The sequence below is a fragment of the Galleria mellonella genome, unplaced genomic scaffold (genome assembly GCF_026898425.1).
Source record: "Galleria mellonella isolate WM207_F2 unplaced genomic scaffold, CSIRO_AGI_GalMel_v1 utg87, whole genome shotgun sequence".
In the NCBI taxonomy this organism is placed as follows: Eukaryota; Metazoa; Arthropoda; class Insecta; order Lepidoptera; family Pyralidae; genus Galleria; species Galleria mellonella.
In genome coordinates, this window is record NW_026442166.1 from 3,384,799 (window position 1) to 3,407,610 (window position 22,812).

The 22,812-nt window shown below is 34.5% G+C and overlaps 1 protein-coding gene across 1 annotated transcript; it reads right to left on the reverse strand.

Moving 5' to 3' along the window:
• Positions 1-1,843: 1,843 nt before the first annotated feature.
• Positions 1,844-22,812, reverse strand: LOC113513860 (phytanoyl-CoA dioxygenase, peroxisomal-like). Its single transcript, XM_031911299.2, has 8 exons — positions 22,474-22,812; positions 8,217-8,333; positions 7,229-7,343; positions 6,613-6,768; positions 5,689-5,832; positions 5,335-5,481; positions 4,102-4,239; positions 1,844-3,097 (listed from the first exon to the last, which is right to left on the reverse strand). Exons 1-8 carry the CDS (start codon positions 22,512-22,514, stop codon positions 3,041-3,043), a joined length of 915 nt encoding a protein of 304 aa, XP_031767159.1. The 5' UTR covers positions 22,515-22,812; the 3' UTR covers positions 1,844-3,040.

Genomic DNA, 22,812 nt, shown 5'->3' on the forward strand with positions numbered 1-22,812 from the left:
AGAATACTGACGGATCTTTATATGTAATCTTTGTCAGATCCGTCAGTATTCTACGACTATGACGATATGAAACTATAAAAAATGGAATTTACTTTACCGAATAAGGTGATAATTTCGCTCGACCGTTTTTGATACTTATAAGTGTTTAGTGTGAGTTATACAAAGATTTATGTTACGATCGTGTACATAAAAATTAACTGCATCTCTAGCGGATAGTTTCGGAGAAACAGATGCTCATGCAAAATTATTAAAAAAAATGTGAACGCGATTGTAACATAATTTTTTGTGCAACTCACACTAGGAACTCAGATCAGATTGTTTAATGCTATTTTTAAAATGTACTTTATCTCGGCTGTCGAGAATCGAAAACTGGTTGAAGATTAAAAGTTACACGTCTACGAGTGATTGTTTGGGATATTAGCTAAACATATAGGCGAGTAATTCTCGATCAACACGCTCCCAAAGCAGTGGCGTAACTATACCATTTGGGTCCTGTGGCAATTTCTTTTGATGGGGCCCTATCATTTATTTTCAAGTAAAATAAAATACTCAGGTACAAGGTAAAAAAAAAAACAAAATTCTGAGTTCGCGGCCTCTTGAGCCGGGACCCTTTTGGGTCGGGGGCTCGTGGTATTTTGCCAGCCCTGCCACCCTATTGTTACGCCACTCTAAAGTATTTTGTGTACTCCCACTATGCACTCTGATCTGGAGGGGGGGAATCGAAATCACCGAGGTCAATTCTGAGGTACCATTTTCCCTAAATACCTAAAATAAAAATTCCAATTTGATGTAACAGCGAAATCTTTAAGAACCGATATGAATTAAATTCCAAATAGACTGAAGGCAAAATTGTTATAAATTTAGTTTATGATCGTCCACAAAACAGGAATTTTGAGAAATCGTCAAATTAAATGGTTCTCAACCATTTAATTTTAGGGAACTGTTACCACAGAGTTGACCTCATTTGCATCCATTTACTTTATATTTTAACAGTGCAACTGATCCTGAAAGAAATGCATTTGGGCACTTCTTTTTTAGACATGTATTTTCTCAGAAGCACATTTTCAATATTAGACTTTAACATTAATTATTTTAAGTCGTATTTCCATTGACGTATATTAAATTATTGGTTCAAATTATTTGTAAACGGAGTGGATTGTATTGTTCATTATGAAAGACTTGAAATTTCAATGAAACGGGTGAATTTTGTATTATAGTAAATTTATGGATAATTATATATAATTTAGGTACTTAATTAGGGATATATTTTTTATGGTATTTAAGGAGGGATATTTTTTTAGTAATGATAATTGAATGGCAATCCTGCCTGTGCTGTCGGTATACTCTGGCGAGATAATACCAGTGAGGGATGGTAGGCGAGGATGAAAGATCAATTGGGACATCATTAATTTGATTATATATATATATATATATATATATATATATATATATATATATATATATATATATATATATATATTGACGAATTAAATACATTTACAATAGTATATACTCGCGTATTCCAAGTGACGAGCTATTTAGTTGTAGTTTTGTTTACTGGCAAAGTTAATTACAAAGATTTTACAATCCACTCATCAGATATATTTATATTAAACAATTAATATTACAAATACTGGACCTAAGAATAAGAGAATAAAACCATATATTTTTTTTAATATAATAAACAGATTTATTAATAAAATATTGTATATAAAATGTGTATATAATTATATTAATAATAACAAGTTGTTGTAAATTTATTTCGTTATCACCTTCATTCTTAACCAATATCCCATGTTTATCACAAAATTACATTTAAAATCTCTGATAGGTATATACAAAAATATACAATGGAAATAACAAAATATGAAGAGAGTAGTTTTTGACACTAGACTAGTTTTATACCCTGATTTTAGACCCAATGAAATTAAATGGCAGAGGCAATAATTGAAAATGGAACAATTTTAAAATTGAAAATGGAACAATTTTGAATGTCTTCAGTGAATGTTTGGAATGTAACTTCAAAATCACTTAATTCTTTTTTGTTTTACGAATTTCGAAATTGGACGATACGATTTTATTGTATAAAATTTAAGTCAATAATGATAACTACGTTATAAGGAGAAAGAGAACCGCATCATTGCTACACAGGGTTAGGACAAGCACCAATAGCATTCTGAAAGTAATAAGCGATAAATATAACTCGCCTATAATTGGGCATTTCATTCAGATGCTGTTCTAGTCGGCTGGCTCACGTCTGAGTGAATTGCTTTAATTAATTTGCTTTTCTTTTTTACTAACATAGTTTGTAAGAAAGTTGTTACTAACAAAATGGACCAAATTGTAGTCTGAATAATAAACTATATTATTATTATAAATCTAAAATTTGTATAAGGCCCTGATAAAAGAAGTCCATTTCATTATAATAATATCATATGTAAACACAAACTAAAGTCAACGTCAAATCCTCTTTATTCAAATGTACTTGTTTACAAGCATTTTTAAGTCGTCTTTTTTAATCTACTGCAGGATTCGGTATGTAGTTTCGAACTAGTTTTGATACTTGCAATCCAAGTATATTATATATTGGATTAAAATTAAAATTGGAATTACTGATGACGTCACGTTGATTTGTTTACTGCACTATACATTTACAAACTTCTAATTAAATCTTGAGTCAATTTGCTACCAAATCTCCCAAGTAATTTGATTGTTTGCTTTGTGCTTAAGTGAATTAGTAAATAGTATTGTTTAGTCATAATTATAATAGTAGAAAGCTTGTTTAGATTTTATGGGATTGAGATGTTAAAAAACGAAAATCCTAAATTAAACGTAGATTAAAAAAATTTTGATTGTATTTGTATGCATAGAGATTAAATTAATCATGCAAAGATGTCGCAATAAAAATTTACTATTTAATTTCATAAGAATTCCAATTTATTTTCTGTACTTTTTTTGAATAAAAAAGAATTCAAGGCCCCATATTAATCCTGAATAGCTACGTTATTTGTTCATCGTCGTTGTCGTTCGAAATTTGTGATTACAGATTAGATCTCACGTGTCCTTTCACTTGTTTGCTCTTGTATCTCCATTGATCCTGGAACATATATAATTTATTATTATTATTCCAGCCGTTACGTGTCCACTTCTGAACATAAGACATTTCCATAAGGAGAGTTATGCCAATAGTTGCCACACTTGGCAGGGACGCTGGTGCCCATTCCTGTACTATAAGCTCCCTTTATCCGCCTCTTATGACACCCACGGGAAAGGAAGGGGTGGCCCATTTTATGCCTTTATATTTATAAATATAATATAATTTAAATATAATATTAATCGTAAACAAAACAAATTTAGGGCCTTTGAAATGTGGTGCTGGAGAAGGATGGAGAAAATTAGCTGGAGGGATCGAATTAGTAATGAGGAGGTCCTGCTTAGGGTTAAGGAAAAGAGACAAATTTATAAGAACTATTGAGGACAGAAGGGCAAAATGTTAGGACACTTGATACGACACGACGAACTTATGAACATTATAATAGAAGGTAAGATAGAAGGAAGGAGGGGGAGAGGGAGACCGAGACATAGTTACATCAGGCAGATCAAGGAAGGAGTTGGTGTCGTGTCGTATCAAGAGATGAAGAGACTCGCTGAAAATCGTAGTGAGTGGCAAGAGCTCCACCGACAAGAGCGTAGCTCTTAAATAGGATACATAGATAAATTAATCGTAAAAAAATGGTCAAAAATAACTTTTAACGGAAAGCCAAAACTGCTTTTGTCTACAAGTACATTTTTTTATACCACTGAGGTGGCAAACAAGCATTCTGCCCATCTGATGGTAAGAGTTTACCGTAACCTACGAATGCCTGCAATATTACAAGCATTACGCAAACGTTGATGACCCTGAGAAAACTTCTTAAGCTTTTTTTATAGACAATTTATTGCAAAAACAAAAACAGTAAAAAAAAAACCTTTTGTCTATGGTATTTCATCTGACCGTATACCGATAGCGCAGGCTACCATTCCATTATCACCCATAAAAAAAGACATACACGAGACTGCAATGTAAAGATTTAAATTGAATAAATTATTAATAAAACTGACCTCGAAGCTAACTTCGAAGCCCCTCCTCCTGCCCTCCGCCTCGATCTCCCTCACGATGCCGTCCTGGACGGTGCCGCGCACGTCTATGTACTGGCAGTTGCTGTTCATGAAGTGGCAAGTCATTGATTTGCGGTATCTCTGTAAAATAAAAAAAAAATACGCTACTTAGCATAAGAATATCTTTATTTCCTTTAACAAAATTAGCCTATGGTACAATATAGCTATGACCCCACACTAGGCAAAGCCTGTCTCGTGGAGGTCAAAGCATGTAATTTTACAGTTATGGTGCGGCGAACAGGGTTAATCTAATTATATAATGTTTCATGTGAGTTTGGGTACACGTTGGTGCATGGTTTGTGTGGACGTGTGCATGTGCGCGTGCGAGTACGTGAATGTGTGTTTGTGTGGGTGTGTGTGGGTGTGTGTGTATGTGTGTGTATATGTGTATGTGTGTGTGTGTATATGTGTATGTGTGTGCGTGTGTGTGTATGACAAACAAGTTGACAGCCCACCTGATGGAATAATAATAATAAATTCTTTACTGCGCACAATAGAGATGTATACAAGGAGTATTTATACAGAATGTGCATATACAAAAGGCGGCCTTATCGCTAAAAGCAATCTCTTACAGACAACCTAGTATAAATAGTAGATGAGTAGAAAGAGAATGGTAGAGTTACAGGGGAAAGTGGTAACCGTCGCCTATAGACTTGAGCAGTACCATGGACATAACAGAGTATACTGGTTCACCCATGATACCCCCACGCGTTGCCATTCCTGAGGACTCAGGTGTTATTCCTCTGTACCCTGTAAATTCACGCCATATCCCACCCGAAACACAGGCATGCAAACACAACTGCTTCACGGTTGAAACACGAATGGGACAGACAATCGACTTTTGTACAAAGTCTCCCTCTGGTAGTCTCAGTCTGGCTGAGAAGACGATGATGATGATTAGGCCAAATCATCATCATCGTCATCTCAGCTATTATCTGTCCACTGCTGAACATAGGCCTCTCCAATAGGCAGTTACATAGAACGGTCCTGAACCACCTGCATCCATCAACACTCCGCAATACATTTGAGGTCATCACTCCATCTAGTGGAGGGGTCGTCCTACACTGCGTTCGCTCGTACGGGGTTACCACTCAAGAATGTTTCTTCTCCCTTTCTTTGAAATCAATTATGGGATAAAATCTCATAAAAAAAAAGCTCTAGGCTAAAGATGCTCACGTTGGTAATATTAGGTCCTGAACCGTGTATGATGAGGGGATGGAAGAACACTGTGTCTCCTGGCTCCATCTCGAGGTGGATCACCCTTTGTGGAGGAGCCAGCTGTTCCTCGTTCAATATTCCGTGGTACAGCTTCTTTTTGATACCCTGGAATGAGAAGTCAATACATATAATAAAATCGTAACCGGTCGCTGTCTGTACATGGAAGATATATAAGAAAAACTGTTATATGGAGGCTTTATGAACGCAATAGAACCCAAAAAAATGTTTTTTTATAATTTGTTGTAATATAAAAAAAAATATTGTCTTTTGTAATGTGAATTGTGAGAATATTTTTATGATTTTATTACTTACAATGTTGCCGTGTGGATAAATTGTGTTCGCTCTATGGGATCCTGGTACCAGAAATAGAGAGCCGTTCTCGATGGTCACGGGGTCGATGGCAGTCCATGCCGCTATTATCTTGTCAGCAGGTCTGAATGGGAAGTAGTACAAGTCCTGGAAAGAAAAACGTACTTATTTAATATGACTGGCGTTAACTGTCCACTGCTGAACATAAGAGACAGACTTTGTAAGTCGATTGCTTGGACACCTCTCTTCCATTCGTGCTTCTACCGTGAAGCAGTTGTGTTTGCATGGCTGTGTTTCAATTTGAAGGGAGGGATATGGCGTGAATTTACTGGGTACAGAGGAATAACACTTGAGTCCTCAGAAATGGCAACGCATGGGGGGTATCATGGGCGAAACAGTATACTCTGTTATGTCCATGGTACTGCTCATGTCTATAGGCGACGGTTACCACTTCCCATCAGGTGGGCCGTCAGCTTGTTTGCCATTCTAAGTTGTATAAAAAAAAAATAGAAAATACTGAATAAAGACGTATTTTACTTTACCTAGTACAATAATAGTCATATTTTAAAAAGACGTTCTCTATTATCCAAATATTAATTGACAGAAAAAAAATATCTATTTTTAAAAATAAATTAAATAAAACCTTAACAGGCTATATTCTAATTTAACATAGGATATTTAATATACTGATTTATTTAATTAAACTTTAATGCACAGTAAAATTCTATGTACATTTGGTGGACTTAACACCGGACGGTGTTCTCTACCAGTCGACCATTGGGCGAACAGAGAAATAAGTAGGCGGTGCATTATTCAATAGAGGAAAAAAATTTGGTTTTTCTCCATTCAAAAGACTGATTCACGCGTGCAAAGTCGCGGGGCACAGCTAGTTTATAACAATCATAAATTGCTTGTGATATTGTTCACCTGATGCGGCGGGTGGCGCTCGCTGCCGGGCGGCTTGTTGATCAGCATACTGTTCACCGCGGTGATCTCATCACCGATGAACTGGGACAGCACGTGCAGCAGCCGAGGGTCCTCCACGTAGCGGCCGAACACTTCGTCGTAGCATATGTCGTGCAGCTGTAATTGGTATAAGTTTTATTTTTATTTATTAATAACTAGCTGCCCGTCCCGGCTTTGCACGGGTGGACATTTTTACAACATTTCACATTTTAAACTAATCCTACCTAGCTATTTTTTTTACACCTTGAGTTACGTTACTAAAGTTAGGTTTTAGTAAGGATCCCTAGTCTTCTCTAGCAATAAATATAGCCTATGTTACTCAAGGTAAATGTAGCTTTTTTTTTTTTTTTTAATATTTTAAGGGCATAATGGTGAAAGAATATTTGAAATCGGCAAAGTAGTTTTTGAGTTTATTCATTACAAACATACACACACACACACAAAAATACAAATCCTTCCTCTTTATAATATTAGTGTAGAAGTGTAGATAATATTTTTTTTTATTTTTTTTTTAATGCATGTTAGAATGGCAAATAAGCTTTATATAACCATGTATAACCAATATCAAAAGCCTTACCTTGTTGACGTAGTCCTCCGGTTTCAGGCCCTTCCCGAGAAGCGAGGGCTCTCTAACAATAGTCAGCAGCTGTCCTCTCTCCACCGTACCGTTGCATACTGCCACGAACTGTCGCCTGTAAATTTATAACACAATATTTACAAAAATTGGATATTCACTTCGATATGGAAGGGGATTTCTATAGGAATGCATTGAAGAGCAGAAGTTTATGTAAAGTAATTATTTATTGAATTTATTATGTTTATTTTTATAGATAAAGTAAATATTTATTGACGGTTTTTTTAATCGATGATAATGGAAGGGAAGAGGGAGACCGAGACATAGTTACATCAGGCAGATCAAGGAAGGAGTTGGTGTCGTGTCGTATCAAGAGGTGCAGAGACTCGCTGACAATCGTAGTGAGTGGCAAGAGCTCCACCGACAAGAGAGCAGCTCTTAAATAGGATAGATAGATAGATAGATAATGAAATAGTAACCCTGTCTGCGCGGGGGAAAGGGATTGTTAGTAATGGAGACTGAGAATCCCATTGCTAGCAATATACCCAACCAGGTCGACCTCCTCGCGGTTCCCCCTGGAAACTATCATGGTTAATTCCTGATGAATTCATCATGATGGGCTAACTGGCCTGTTTTCATTCTCATCTATCACCCTTCACTGGTGTTCCGCCAGCGTATCCCGTTAGCGCAAGCGGGGTTACCACACCATTATCAACCATCAAAAAAAAAAAAACCCTGTCTGCGCTAACGGTATACACTGGCGGGGTACCAGTGAGGCATGATACGTGAGAATGAAAAAGCAGGTCAGTTAGCTCATCGTTATGAATTCACCTGGAATTGAGCGCGACGGTTTTCAGGTGGACCACGTGGAGGTCGACCTGGTTGGGCAATATGCCCATATATGCTAACAATGGGACTAGTAGTCCGTAGTAACAATCCCAAAGAACAAAGATTTGTTCCTTACTTTAATTTCAAAGTAAATTCAACTTACTTGTAAGCGTATAAAGATTCAAAATCAATCAGCCCTTTGATGACCAGGAATCCATTCTCGTTGTAGAACCGAAACTGTTCCGGTGAGATGTTGTAGCCGGAAATACCGGTTGAGCAGCTGTTAGAAAAAAAATAAACGTTAGTATAAATTTATATTAACAGAAATAATTGTGTTAACTACTAACTTAATTAGTTAAATAAACAAGTTGCGTACAGTACAGAAAACTCCTCGAAACTAGGTTTCACCGGAATTTTCTTCGACGAACGCTCAGGCTGTGGCTATCCCTGCCGAGATTTTCCTTAGAGACTACAGTACGAGGTTATTTAAAAAGGGTGTATTAAGGTTTTGTCGAGACCCCTAGTGTTGCAGGCATCCATAGGCTACAATGAACGTTTACCCGAGTCCTCAGAAATGGCAACGCATGGGGGTATCATGGGCGAAACAGTATACTCTGTTATGTCCATGGTACTGCTCATGTCTATAGGCGACGGTTACCACTTTCCATCAGGTGGGCCGTCAGCTTGTTTGCCATTCTAAGATGTATAAAAAAAACCATCAGATGAGCTGTATGCTTGTTTGCCACCTTCGTGACATAAATCTTGGTTTTCCTTTTACAAATAAATAAATAAGGCACACGGACGAATCCGCGAAGAAATGAAATATTTATTTTTAAATAGACGTTTAATGCTACAAAGATCATGTAACTGAACTTTTGTCATTGGCTACAGCATACAAATATGTCATTGTATTAATTAAACAAGGACAGCATTAATGTTGATTGTTATGATTATACAAAAGTAATGACAAAGAAAAAGAGAAGAATTAAACAAAACCAAAAACAAATTTTGAATAAGTTCTTGCCCATTTTGGGAAACCCAAAACGGATTTAAATTTATTACAACGGCAATAGCGCTTCGCTCTCTCATCTAAAAAAATCCTAACAGATTACAGAAGAAAACACTTAAGAGAATACACATTGCAAATTGCATAATTTGTGTTAAGTTAATAACAATGTTCGCAAAGGCGAACTTATCTCTAAAAGAGATTTCTTCCAGTCAACCTAACACAGTGGCATAGGAAGTATTGAGTGGGCAGTAGTAGTGCAAGACAGAAATTAAAATAAATATTTACATAAATTATAAATCATTATATATTTATGGTTCGGTTTCGAATCGCACATGGTCCTTCGAGCCGGATTCGAACAAGCTAATCGCATTGTCTAATGAAATCAACGATTACATATTACATGAATAACAAATTATAAATCAATGTCAAGTCCCAAAGTATTATATGTCATTTATATTTTGTACTTCCTAATACATTTTATACACAATAACGTTAATATTGCTGAATAATTAAGATAATAACGATAACAGGACAATTATGATAATGAATATTATTAAATGTACAATTAATAATTGTCAACTATTTTTCAGAAATAAAGAAATAACATTCTCCGACAGTGTAGAAGAGCCTATCTAATAGCCATAGATGTATGTAGCCGTTTTTTTTTTCAATAATATAAGGGTAAATCTAAAAGAACTGAGGAAACTTTTTTTATATAGTTAAGGACTATAAATGAAGCACTCCTTTGGTATAGGGTATTGCTTTTTGATATTACAAGTTTTTTTTTTTTCGATGATTTGTCCGCACGTATTAAATATTTTTGGGTATTGCTTTACAACGGTAAAAAGATGAGTAAATAATAAATAATCAAGGACATATCGTTGTATTGATAGTTAAATATTTATTTTACAAAGTAGAATTAAATATCTTGTTATCAGAATAAAATGTCCGGTAACATACAAAAAAAAAATATATTATAGGCAAATTTAGAATCTTCCTTTTGTTATGTTGCTTAAAAAGTGATAGATTTAACACTTCTACACAAATAATAACAATGGTCATTTATTTCTATTAATATAATACCAAATTATAATAGCGACAGCATATATATAATAATATACTGTCGCAAGTGCATGCATGCGATAGAAAAAGATAGCAACGTTCGCCGTCCCATTTATAATCCCGTTAAATGATTTGGGTAGCAGAAATAACATTATTTTGAGATGGATCCCTGGTCACTCAAATATTGATGGGAATGAAACAGTTAACCCATTAGCAAAGGGAGCAAAGAATGCCCAAATAGGACCAGAATCTTATTGTGGCATACCTCGAACTTCGAGCGAGTCGGTGGCTTCAAGGCTCGAAGCCTAAAGTTCAGACACCTTAAACTTGAAAGGTTAGAAATAGCAAATAATAGCTGGTTCTTGTTGCCAGGATTAGATCACTCGACAGACCTGATTAAGGGCTTTTCCGAAAATTACACTAAAAAAATTCTTTTGTGTAAAAATAATATATGTGCATTAACAAGGGCTCTCACTGGACACTGCAAACTAATCAAGCACATGGCCCAACTAGGCTTATGCCCAAAGTGTTTGCAGATTTTGTCCCAATAAGGAAGAAACGCCGCAGCACTGAATGTATGGCTGTAGCCCACTTATATATAAACGATATATCTTCTTTGGAAACACATTATATATCCTGAGAAGATAAAACATCTCTACAAAAACATCTTAAAATTCCTATCACTGATAGGAGTTGGCAGTGAACTTTAAAAAAGGGCGAGCACAAAAGATCATAGAAGGTCATCAAGGTACGTCACAGGTTTCTCTGTCTGGAAAAATTCCGTTTTTCAATAAAAATAATAATTGCCGTCCCATTTTTTCATGTACGCACGATAACAAGTATAGTAGTATAAGCACAACTATAGTATAGTTTAGTCTAGAGGAGCTATATTGATAATAGTGTGATAAAATTTAACGCGAAATGTGGAAAATTGTTGTTATATATTTATATGTCCAATGATAACTGGTGATAAAAAAAATCTACAAAAAATCAAAGACTGAAAGTGGCATTGAAAATAGAACGAACGTAAAAAAATTGGCCGTTACAAATTCGCTAGAAATTTACCGCAATGGTTTCCAGAGGTCATCGCTCGAAGATTTTTGAATGGGTGATAATGAAATGGTAGCCCCGCCTGTGCTAATGGTATACGCTGGCGGGGCACAAGTGAGGGATGATAGGTGAAGACATCTGGAGCTGGTTAGTTGGCCTATAGTGACGAATTCATAAAGTGTTAATCAAGATGGTTTCCAGGGGGAACTGCGTGGAGGTGGACCCGATAGGGTATATTACGTATATGGGGCAAGTAGTTCCTATTGCTAACAACAAGAGTAATAATAATAAATTCTTTATTGCGCATAATAAAGATGTAAACAAGGAGTATTTATACAGAATGTGCATATACAAAAGGCGGCCTTATCGCTAAACGCAATCTCTTACAGACAACCTGGCGTAAATAGTAGATAAGTACAGAGAGAAGGGTAGATGGCGTAAGTAAGTAAATATAAAAAAGTAACTAAAAATAAAATGCATATTATTAACAGCTTGGATGGAGAAAGATATAAGGAGTTCCAGAGACGGATAGCTTGGATGTAGAAAGAATAGGAACAGAATTTAGAAGAATGAATAGGAGTTACGAAAGGATCCCACGCTGCGCAATATACGACCCTGAGAATCGACATGAAACTCAAAGCACATTTTGAGGTAATCGGGAGTTGAAGGATGGAAAATAAAGAAGAGATAGGATATGCCAGTTCCTGCGAAGGCAAATTGGCAGCTACGTAAATTGATTGCGGAAATCAGAGATGTGGTCATATTTGCGAAAATTAAATATAAACCGTGTACAAATATTTTGAATTCGCTTAAGTTTCATTCATTGATCTTCTATATAAATAACATAACAGGAATCGGTGTAATCTAGAATCGGAAGTAGTAGACAGTGTGCCAATGCAGTTTTGGTGCCGACTGGTAGAAAGTTTCGCAGCCGATTGAGACTACCTATAAATGCAACTATTTTACGGCTTAAGGGACTACTCACACTTATTCAGCCCCATTCACGTTTCGCTGAACGATTTTGGTCACTTTGTGCTCTGCTTCTATCAGCCGCGTACGGCGTCGTAAGAATGAGAAAAGCCGTTATAGCGTGCTATCTCCGCTGAAAAGCTTGTCTACTGCGTACGGCGTTGAATATGTTGCATTTCGTAAAAATAAAATAATTATAATTACTATAAAATACGTCTGCACTCATTAATGCTTGCGTACATAATGATTACGCAATAATAAATCAAATCGATGCAGAAACAATACAGGTCGCAACTTGTCGACAAAATCGTTGTTTTCTATGGACAAAAGCTGAATAGAGGTGTATAAGTGTGAGTAGTCCCTAACTGAGATATTTGATGTGACCAGGCCACTCTTTTCTCCCCCTACCACTTGGAGGTTATAGGTTGCAGTTCGATGGTTATGTAATGTAATTTATACGTGACATATATGTTACATTGTATGAGGTAACAAATACTTTTTATACCCGTTTTGCATACGTGCGTCTATGAGCGTATCAAATGGGCGATAATGATTTGGAGGCAAAAAATTCATATCAAGGTGCCTACAATTTTTTGTTTTACAATATGTCTCAAAGCAAAGCTCTTATTTATATATGTTTTATTGCAGAATGACAAATATTGTAAATGGTCACTTGATATAACTGTCTTTTTAATCGTTTTAAAAAAAATAGAAGAGGTTCTTACCTATCATCTTTTACTGGTGCCCCGTTAGCGTATACCGATAGCGCAGTCAGGGTTACCGTTCCGTTAAAAGTACCCTGTAATTTAACTGCCATTTTTGTCATTTATTCAATTGAAATTAAATGATTCAATTGAAATCGTTAAGTCCACAGATGTAGATGCTGTGAGCATCTAAATTTATATTCTTCTAGCTAAAACCCGCGGCTTCGTCCGCATGAATCAGTAGATATATAAATTATACTATGTGCTAAGTTAGGATACAGGGGGGAAAGGGATTGTTAGTGACGTAGACTGAGAATCTCATTGCTAGCAATATACCCAATCAGGTCGACCTCCTCGCGGTTTCCTCTGGAAACTATCATGGTTAATTCCTGATGAATTCATCATGATGGGCTAACTGGCCAGTTTTCATTCTCATCTATCACCCTTCACTGGTGCTCCGCCAGCGTATCCCGTTAGCGCAGGCGGGGCTACCATTCCATTTTCATCCATCCATAAAAAATTATGAATGTATTATAAATTATACCAACTATGCAAGAATAAGATAATATTACATTTGCAGCGACTTTATACTATGCTACAAAGTGAGTTATTTATCACATCTGGGTACAATGTCTGGGGATGATAACGACACTAGTTACCTACCGGGTCGAAGCGAGACAACACTGTCTAGAATTGACGACATATTTTCGACTGATTATAGAATTTTTCAAGGTAATCTATAAAATATAATAGACTCTTCCTACAAAGATACAAAACACTACACGAAAAGATAAATAGGTAGCAAACAATGCTACCTATTTATCTTTTCATGTACAAAAGTCGATTGCTTGGATACCTCTGTCCCATTCGTGTTTCAACCGTGAAGCAGCTGTGTTTGCATGGCTGTGTTTCGGTTTGAAGGGTGGGTAATGGCGTGAATTTACTGGGTACAGAGGAATAACACCTGAGTCCTCAGGAATGGCAACGCATGGGGGGTATCATGGGCGAAATAGTATACTCTGTTATGTCCATGGTACTGTTCATGTCTATTTGCCATTCTATGTTGTATAAAAAAAAAAAAACTATACCAAGCGAGAGACTGTTTTATTTATACCACAGAGACAATCAAGTATACGGACCACCTGATGATAAATGGTTACCATAGCCTATGAACGCCCACACTACCAGGGGTATTACGCGCGCGTTGCCGAGCCTGAAGAAACATCTTTTGCTATAGTCTCTTGGGAAAACCTCGGCAGGGAGCTCATTCCATAACCTGAGTGTTCGAGGGGGAAAACATCTCAGAAACCGCAATATACGCGACGATTTAAGCTGTAGGATATGAGGGCGAAGAACCCTGTCGATGGCGAGCCGTACGATGGTAGAAAGTGGCTGTGGGCATCACATTGAACAATTCCTCTGAGCACAATCAATTGTACAAGCGGTAGAACAGGGGGGAAAGGGATTGTTAGTAATGGAGTTAAATAGCACCATTGCTAGCAATACACCCTATCAGGTCGACCTCCACGCGGTTCTACCTCGAAACCATAGTGGTTAATTCTTGCTCAATTGCTTACTATGGGCCAACTGACCTGCCTTCATCCTCACTTGTTACCCTTCACTGGTACCTCGTCAGTGTATACCGATAGCGCAAGCGGGGTTATCATTCAATCTTCATCCATTAAAAAAAAAAAAAACTAGTTGTCATAGACAAGTTATTCATAGACAAAACAATTGTACTGTACCATAGTGAATCATATCAATAGGTGAATGAATCGTATGTTATCTTGTTCTTACATAGTTGTAACTATGTAAGAACAAGATAACATAGGTTTGCAGTATTTTTTTTATAAACTATGTTACAAACTTTAGTCGGTTGTCACAACTGGAACAATGTTCAACGATGATAACAAGATTCTTATCTATTGAGTGGACGCGAGAAAAAATATGTTTAACAAATATTTTTTGCACATTTATCAACAGAGCCGGCGTTATTTTTTTTTTGTAATGGATGATAATTTTTTTTTTTTATACAACTTAGAATGGCAAACAAGCTGACGGCCCATCTGATGGAAAGTAGTAACCGTCGCCTATAGACATGAGCAGTACCATGGACATAACAGAGTATACTGTTTCGCCCATGACACCCCACATGCGTTGCCATTCTGAGAACTCAGGTGTTATTCCTCTGTAGCCTGTAAATTCACGCCATTACCCACCCTTCAAACCGAAACACAGCCATGCAAACACAACTGCTTCACGGTAGAAACACGAATGGGACAGAGGTGCCCAAGCAATCGACTTTTGTACAAAGTCTCCCTCTGGTAAAGGCTTAGGCTATTGGCATAGACTTTTATCTTACATAAAGCGCCCTCGAGTGCCTTTTGACCTCGCCGCCTCCCCCTAAGTTTGTACTGATAAAAAAAGACGTCACGAATTATTATAACGCCGATATTGTTATAGCATCGAATGTTCCTTCTTTTGTAAACAAATAAAGTATAGATAGATAAATAATAATTTATGTCTTTATCATATATAAAAAAATTGTATGGTACTAAGAGCTTATAAAAAATATTTGCAAATGTGTGCAAATTTATTTTTTTTATTTATTTTATTTTATTTGACAAAAAAACACAAAATTACATACAAAAACAAGATACAATGGGCCCCACACTAGGCGAACCTGTATCGTGGGCACCCGACATAGATTAACATATCACAAATGTGTTGTAATAAAAAGTACATATAGTGGGCGGGTATTAATATAAAAAGGAATATAAAATTTAAATAGTGAAAAAAGTAATAAAATCAACAATATAAATACACAAGTAATTATAAAACACTAATAATAATGTCACAGTCGTAGAATACTGACGGATCTTTATATATAATATTGTTTGTATTGTATTTGTTTATTATATGTAATAAAATTGACTTCTGTATCATTGTATGGAATATTACTTAGAGAGCAATACATAATCATTTATAACCGCGACGATGAGGGGGGAAAGGGATTGTTAGTAATGGAGACTGAGAATCCCATTGCTAGCAATATAGCCAACCAGGTCGACCTCCTCGCGGTTCCCCCTGGAAACTATCATGGTTAATTCCTGATGAATTCATCATAATGAGCTAACTGGCCTGTTTTCATTCTCATCTATCACCCTTTACTGGTGCTCCGCCAGCGTACCCCGTTAGCGCAGGCGGGGTTACCATACCATTTTCAACCATCAAAAAAAAAACCGCGACGATGATGGCGAAATATAAAATTTACAGAAAAAAACAAGTTGGAAAAAGGATAGATAGATATATAATTTATTATATAATAAATAGATATATATTTATTATTATTTGCATTACTTACAGCACATAAATAACAATAAACATAGACAGAACTACACAAAAAACGAGATATACAAAAAAAAAAATACATAAAAAAAAGAAATATAATTTAAAAAAAGTTATAACTACATATACTATTACATTGTTAAAAGAAACAAATGGAAATGTTTTAAATATCAGTAAAATATAAAAAAAAAAAAATAGACAAATATAATAGATATATGGTAACAAATATATGTACTATGTAAATATTTATTACTTATTTACTGATAAAAGTCTAACAAGTAAGTACACAGTTTAGTTAGAGGTTACTTTTGTGTTTGAAGATTAATGTTCGTATATGAGGTTGAAACAGGATTCTTTTATGCAACTTAGAATGGCAAACAAGCAAATGCTCCACCTAATAGAAAGTGGTAACCGTCGCCTTTAGACATGAGCAGTACCATGGTCATAATAGAGTATACTGTTTCGCCCATGATACTTCTCATGTGTTGCCATTCCCGAGAACTAAGGTGTCATGTCTCTGTACCCTGTAATTTTTGGCATATACCCCAAAATATAGCAGGAAGCATTTTATAAAATGCTTTCTGACAATATTAATTTTTCTAAAAACTCCAAAACAAAAAAGTTTGCCAAAATCTGATAGAAATAACCCTTGTTGAATATCCCCTAGTATAGTATACATTTTAAAGAAAGTGGATAAAAACTGTTATTAATAAACTGCAATAATCTAAGTAAGTTTATCAAATAAGTAAAAGTTGTGTGTATGAATGAAATAATAACAATAAACAATGTTTTACTGAACTAGGTGTTGTTTTGTAGAAGTCCATATCACTGGTTATATGATAGGAATTATGTTGTTCAAGTAATTCTGCTATCATTAGTGTGTGTGCGTGCGTGCGTGCGTGCGTGCGTGCGTGTGTGAGACTGTGAATATTCAAAGATTTACTACTATTATGGCAGTCGGAGATTGATGCCTAATAATGGTAGTGGAGTGAAACTAAATAGTTCTTGTTGACTTTAACAGTAGGAGAAGTCCAGAAGTTCAGTAAAAAGAGGCACAACTTTATTATTATGTTTATATATATATATATATATATATATATATATATATATATATATATATATATATATATATATATATATACACAAATTAGTAATTTATTAATAATAGTATAATTATGTATGGAAGCCACCACAGTTTATTTATTTATTTATTTATAGCAAGGCAACAGATTACAAATTAATACATTTATAAAATAAATATTACATAAAACAGCATTAAATTTGCACTCCAATAACTGCTCTGCATAACATTCGATATTATATACATTAAAAGAATGACGGCTATAAATTTAAAGTAACAAATTGGCAGCCTTAATGTAACATTGCAAGGATTGTTGGAAGATATCAAGGTCCTTGCATACATTGTTATATTTTCTGCACATGCGGATAATTGGATTGTGATACGATACATTATTATTACAAATCGGAATATAAAATAATTTTTGTATTCTTTTATTACCTGTACGAAATGAAACAAGGCTCAACAATGTGCTACTGTCCCATTTATAATTTATTATTTTATAAAGAGTAATGAAATCAGACATAGATCTTCTATTTATAAGAGAATTAATGTTAAAGTGATTAAGTCTTAATTCATACGAATGAAGTTTCCTTCTCAGACCAAACTTAGTGCTCAAGAATCTAACAAAGCGTTTTTGAATTGCTTCTATTCTGTCAATGTGGTTCTGATAAAAAGGAGACCAAATAACAGAACAGTACTCAAGTGAACTTCTAACTAGTGATGTATAGAGTGACAAGATAGTATGCGAGTTTTTAAAAGGTCTAGTTATTCTAAAGATAAACCCTAGAGTTCTATTTGCTTTTGCAACTAAATAATCATAGTGTTGTATAAATGACAATTTTGAGTCAAATATAATACCTAAGTCACGAATGGATTCCTTTTTTTCCAAACGCATATTATTAACACAGTATGGATAACTTATAAGAATTCTATTTTTAGTAAAAGATATGACGTGGCATTTAGATATATTCAAGTTCATATTATTATCAATGCACCACTGATGCAAACGATTGATATCTCGCTGCAGTATTTCACAATCTAGATCACAACTTATCGTGCGATATATCTTTATGTCGTCAGCAAAGGCTAAATGCTCACATGTTAAAGTTTGGAGAAGATCATTGACAAATAAAATAAATAATAGAGGGCCTAAATTGGAGCCCTGGGGTATACCAGATTTTAATTCAAACGGGACTGAATCATAGCCGTAAATAGTTACGATTTGCGGACGATTCATTAAATAAGATTTAAGCCAAAGCAAAAGTGAGCCATGAATACCCAAATGATGTGCTTTGATGCAAAGTATCTCATGGTCAACCCTATCAAAAGCCTTCGCAAAATCCACATAAATTGAATCAACTTGTACTTTGTTATTAAAGGCTACGTTTATATAATGGATATATTCAAGAAGATTTGTCAATGTGGAACGATTATTTATAAAGCCATGTTGGCTGGAATCAATAATATGCCTAAGATGAGAATAGATGTGTTTATACACTAGCCCTTCCAGGATCTTAGCAAAACAAGAAAGAATGCTTATTGGTCTATAGCTACTTATATCTGCTTTGCAGCCTATTTTATGTATTGGCACAATTTTAGCAATTTTGAATAAATCAGGGAAACTTCCCGATGACAACGACTTGTTAAATAATATAGTTAGAGGCTCAACCAATGCTATTGCACAATTTTTCACAAATATTGGCGGTATTCCGTCGGGCCCTGCGCCCTTAGTAGCATCGATAGATTTCAATGACTTGATAACATCGTCTTTTGAAATATAAATATGAGACAGACATTGCGTTGCCTGAGAAAACTTTGGGGTATATGACTTGGCGGTAGACTGGCTGTAAACGGAAGAAAAATAACTTGCAAACAAATTAGCAACACTATAACCATCGTTTGCACGTTGCTCTTTGTAAAACATTTGGTTTGGAAGATCGTTTGTTAATTTTTTAGCCTTAGTATATCTCCAGAATGCTTTGGTATTAGTCTTTATATTCTCTTCCATTTGTGATATGTAAATTTTGAAGTTTTTATCAAATAACTCTTTAGATCTGGATCTTAGTAACGAATACGTGTCAAAATCACGTGGGTTGCTAAACTTTTTATATTTGCGATGATATTTATTCTTTTCCTTTAATACTTTTATCAGGGATTGAGAGAACCAGGACGGATATTTGGATTTTTTAGATTTGGCCACGGGAGTATATTTTTCTATAATTTCCCATATGACATTATAAAATAACTGTAAGAAATTATTACAATCAAGATTCAAGTATTTATGCCATTCGACTTTCGAGAGATCCGCTGTACAACCTAAAAAATTGCATTTATGAAAGTTAAATCTCTTAATGATATTTTCCTTTAATGATGAAGTATTGTCTGCGGTAATATTAATCTCTAAAGGGGGGTGGTAAATATCGACACGACTAAGTGGCTGTGCGTCCATCACTTTACATACCAAGTCAGTACTCGCCAATATCAAGTCAAGAAGCTTTCCATTGCTGTTAAAAGTAAAGTTACGTTGAGCGAGTGAAGTTCGAGATACAAAGTCTCTCATAAGCAAATATTTCTCATTAATAGTTTTAAATTTTTTTGTGTTATCCCACTCATAATCTGGTAGATTGAAATCACCTATAATAAGAAAATGTTCACCAAACGACGATAACATTCTTTCTTCACAAATCTCTAGATAGTCAAGGAACTGCTCACTCGCAATATATGAAGGCATATAAGCTGTGCAAATATTTAAAGAAATATGTTTTAGCTTAATTTTAACCCATACATCTTCAAGTGACGAATTCCAATCATATCTGCAGTCCGATAAAATACTTTTATTTACTGCTATTAACACTCCTCCACCATGGGTTTTACTATATTTTGTTAAAAATTCAATAGGTCTATCTTTACGATAAACTTTATACCGTTCGTCAAATATTTCTGCTGAATATACCGTATCATCGAGCCAAGTTTCACATAGACATATTATATCATAGTTATTACAGATAATAGTTTTATAAATATCATTCGTTTTAGATTTCATACCTCTGATATTCTGATAATAAATCGTTACATCCATCTTACCCATTTTAAAAAGATAATTACAGAAAAAATACAATTAAAATAAAATAAAAAACAAAATGAAAAGTACACTACGAATTCACTGCAGATTCTCTAACACCTGCAAATTTTTAACATGTATAAATTGTGAGGTTTCGTTTTTTCTCATAAATATGTGTCCATTTCATACCCACACGAATCTATAAGCTAATTCCTTCGCTTTGAGTCTGGCTGCAGCATGCACAGATTTATTAAAAGGAGAAAGATGCTCCGATACATATATTGGCACAATATTACCACTGATACCGAGGTTTGATGAGTTAAGTTTATTGTGGGGATGAGACTTATTATATCTAGCAATGGCAGAGTACAGTTCGTCACGACATCGTGTACTTCGTAATTTTGCGATTATAGCTCTTGGCCGCTTGCTATTCCTATTCATACTGGCAACTCTTGTACAGTTCAAAACATCAGTGTCAGAAAGGTTGTAAGACACAGTTTCAGCAATTTTCTTAATAATACTAAGCGGGTTTTCTGTTTTACTTTCGGGGACTCCCTGTATCTCAATATTAGAATCTCTTAGATTTTGGTTTGCAAAGAAGAGCGAGACTGAGAGATAATTTTGTTTTATACAATTAAAATCTATTATTGGTCCTACTTATGAGATACTCAGCATGTAAATGTAAATTATTTTTTATTATTTATTATGCCCATGTGGTTCCGGCATAGAAAGAGTGAGGGATGGGCAGCAATGTCCCTTTCAAAACATTTCCAAAGCCTAACTGCAGTTGCCAATCCACCTGCCAAGTGTGGCAGGCAAAGTTCCTCCCTTATGGGTGGAGGCCTATGTTCAGCAGTGGACAGTTGATGGCTGATATTATGATGATGATAAATAAATTGCACATTAAATATAATAATACTGTAGCTGAACAGTGTCTGTACATAGAGATACTTAAGAAAACATTACAAGAGGGAAATGAAAACAATTTTTTTTATCTTTTGTCTGTCTGTCCATCTATACAGTTTGTTTGTTTTGGCATCATCCAAAAGCTATTATTTAGGTTTCACAGTTGTGTTCCTGAAACTGAACCATCATCCATTGGACTATTTCATTTATTTCCCTACTTCTAATTACCATGCATACAAAGTGGCTGGAAAAAGCTAGTATACTATACCTATGTAATAAACATAGGTAGTCATATTAAATTTATTTATTGATTGATCAAGTATGTATGTATATATTATCTTTTCTCCATCTCAGACAATATTTTGATTGATAAGTTGCTGGTGGCCTATGATTTAGTTGGCATACTCTTGGGGATTAGAAGAACCCAATAATTAAGGCCTGTGTTTTAATGGATGCAATGACTCTAATAAAAAATAAAATAAAAAATAAAATTCTTTGTACATATCACTTAATTAGAAACTTTGTAAAAGACTAAAATAAATAAATAAGTGCTTATTTTTAACTACATTTGTCTTTATTATTTTAAATATCACCATAATTTCGTAGTATTTCTTAAAATTCTTATTCGATGAAACTCAAATATATTCATTTCATGCCATTAAAAAATAGTTTCTAAACTGGTTTGACAACTTTCTATGAAAAGATATATTTTGTGAATATTAAAAATTGCAAAACAAATTTTAACTTCATCACTTTATAACATTTAAAAACTTTTGTTAATAAATTTTATATAAGTAAAGATATATTATACATATATATAAATATTACTTAGAATCATTATTTTATTTCTATACAATAAGTCCTTGGTCCTTGATCTTTGACATGAGCAAAGTTGAATTGCTATTATTTATTAAACACATGCAGTGTCTAGAATATTGAAATGTTGTTATTTCAAATTATAGATTTAATACGAGCAAAAAGACAATAAAAAAGGTAGGTATTGCTTTACAATAAATATGTACAGCAATAAAAAAAAAGTGGCAGATTGACAGGTCTTTTTTTTTTCAACTTAAATAAAGAACTTTTTTCACAAAAAAGGATTACCTTTTTAGTGCAAAGTAAAAAAAATATCAAAAATATTGTTATCAACTTAATTATTATAAGCATGAGTATTAAATAAAGTAATTAATTAATTAAAAATAACTCTATTAAAAATGAGTTTGCACTTACTTCTTTGGCAAAACCTTCGTAGCTCCAGACCAGTTCATCATTTTGCGTCACAAATTTTATTACACTTTCCTCAAAGACCACAAATATAATGACTATTAAATTTAACACCAATGTTTGAAAACAAAATTGTTTTTGATTTATTTATTTGCGCAAGTCTTGTGTTAACTAAAGGCTCTAATTGATGACAATGACTGTAAACTTTGCAACTTGTTATTTAAATGTATTGATGATAATTTGTAATCTTTTCCAAGTAGGTATCGATATTTTTAGTTAATTACTTTTATCTTATAAAGAAGGTAATTACGTACGTAAACAGACAATCGAACAAATTACAGACTA

What these genes read in the sequence shown, in the direction of transcription:
- LOC113513860 (XM_031911299.2), bottom strand. Translation starts at nt 22,514, where the DNA reads ATGATGAACTGGTCTGGAGCTACGAAGGTTTTGCCAAAGAA. An exon ending in CGGAGGACTACGTCAACAAG is followed by an intron (nt 6,769 to 7,228) that starts GTAAGGCTTTTG and finishes TACCAATTACAG; the next exon opens with CTGCACGACATATGCTACGA. An exon ending in TTTATCCACACGGCAACATT is followed by an intron (nt 5,482 to 5,688) that starts GTAAGTAATAAA and finishes TTCTCATTCCAG; the next exon opens with GGTATCAAAAAGAAGCTGTA.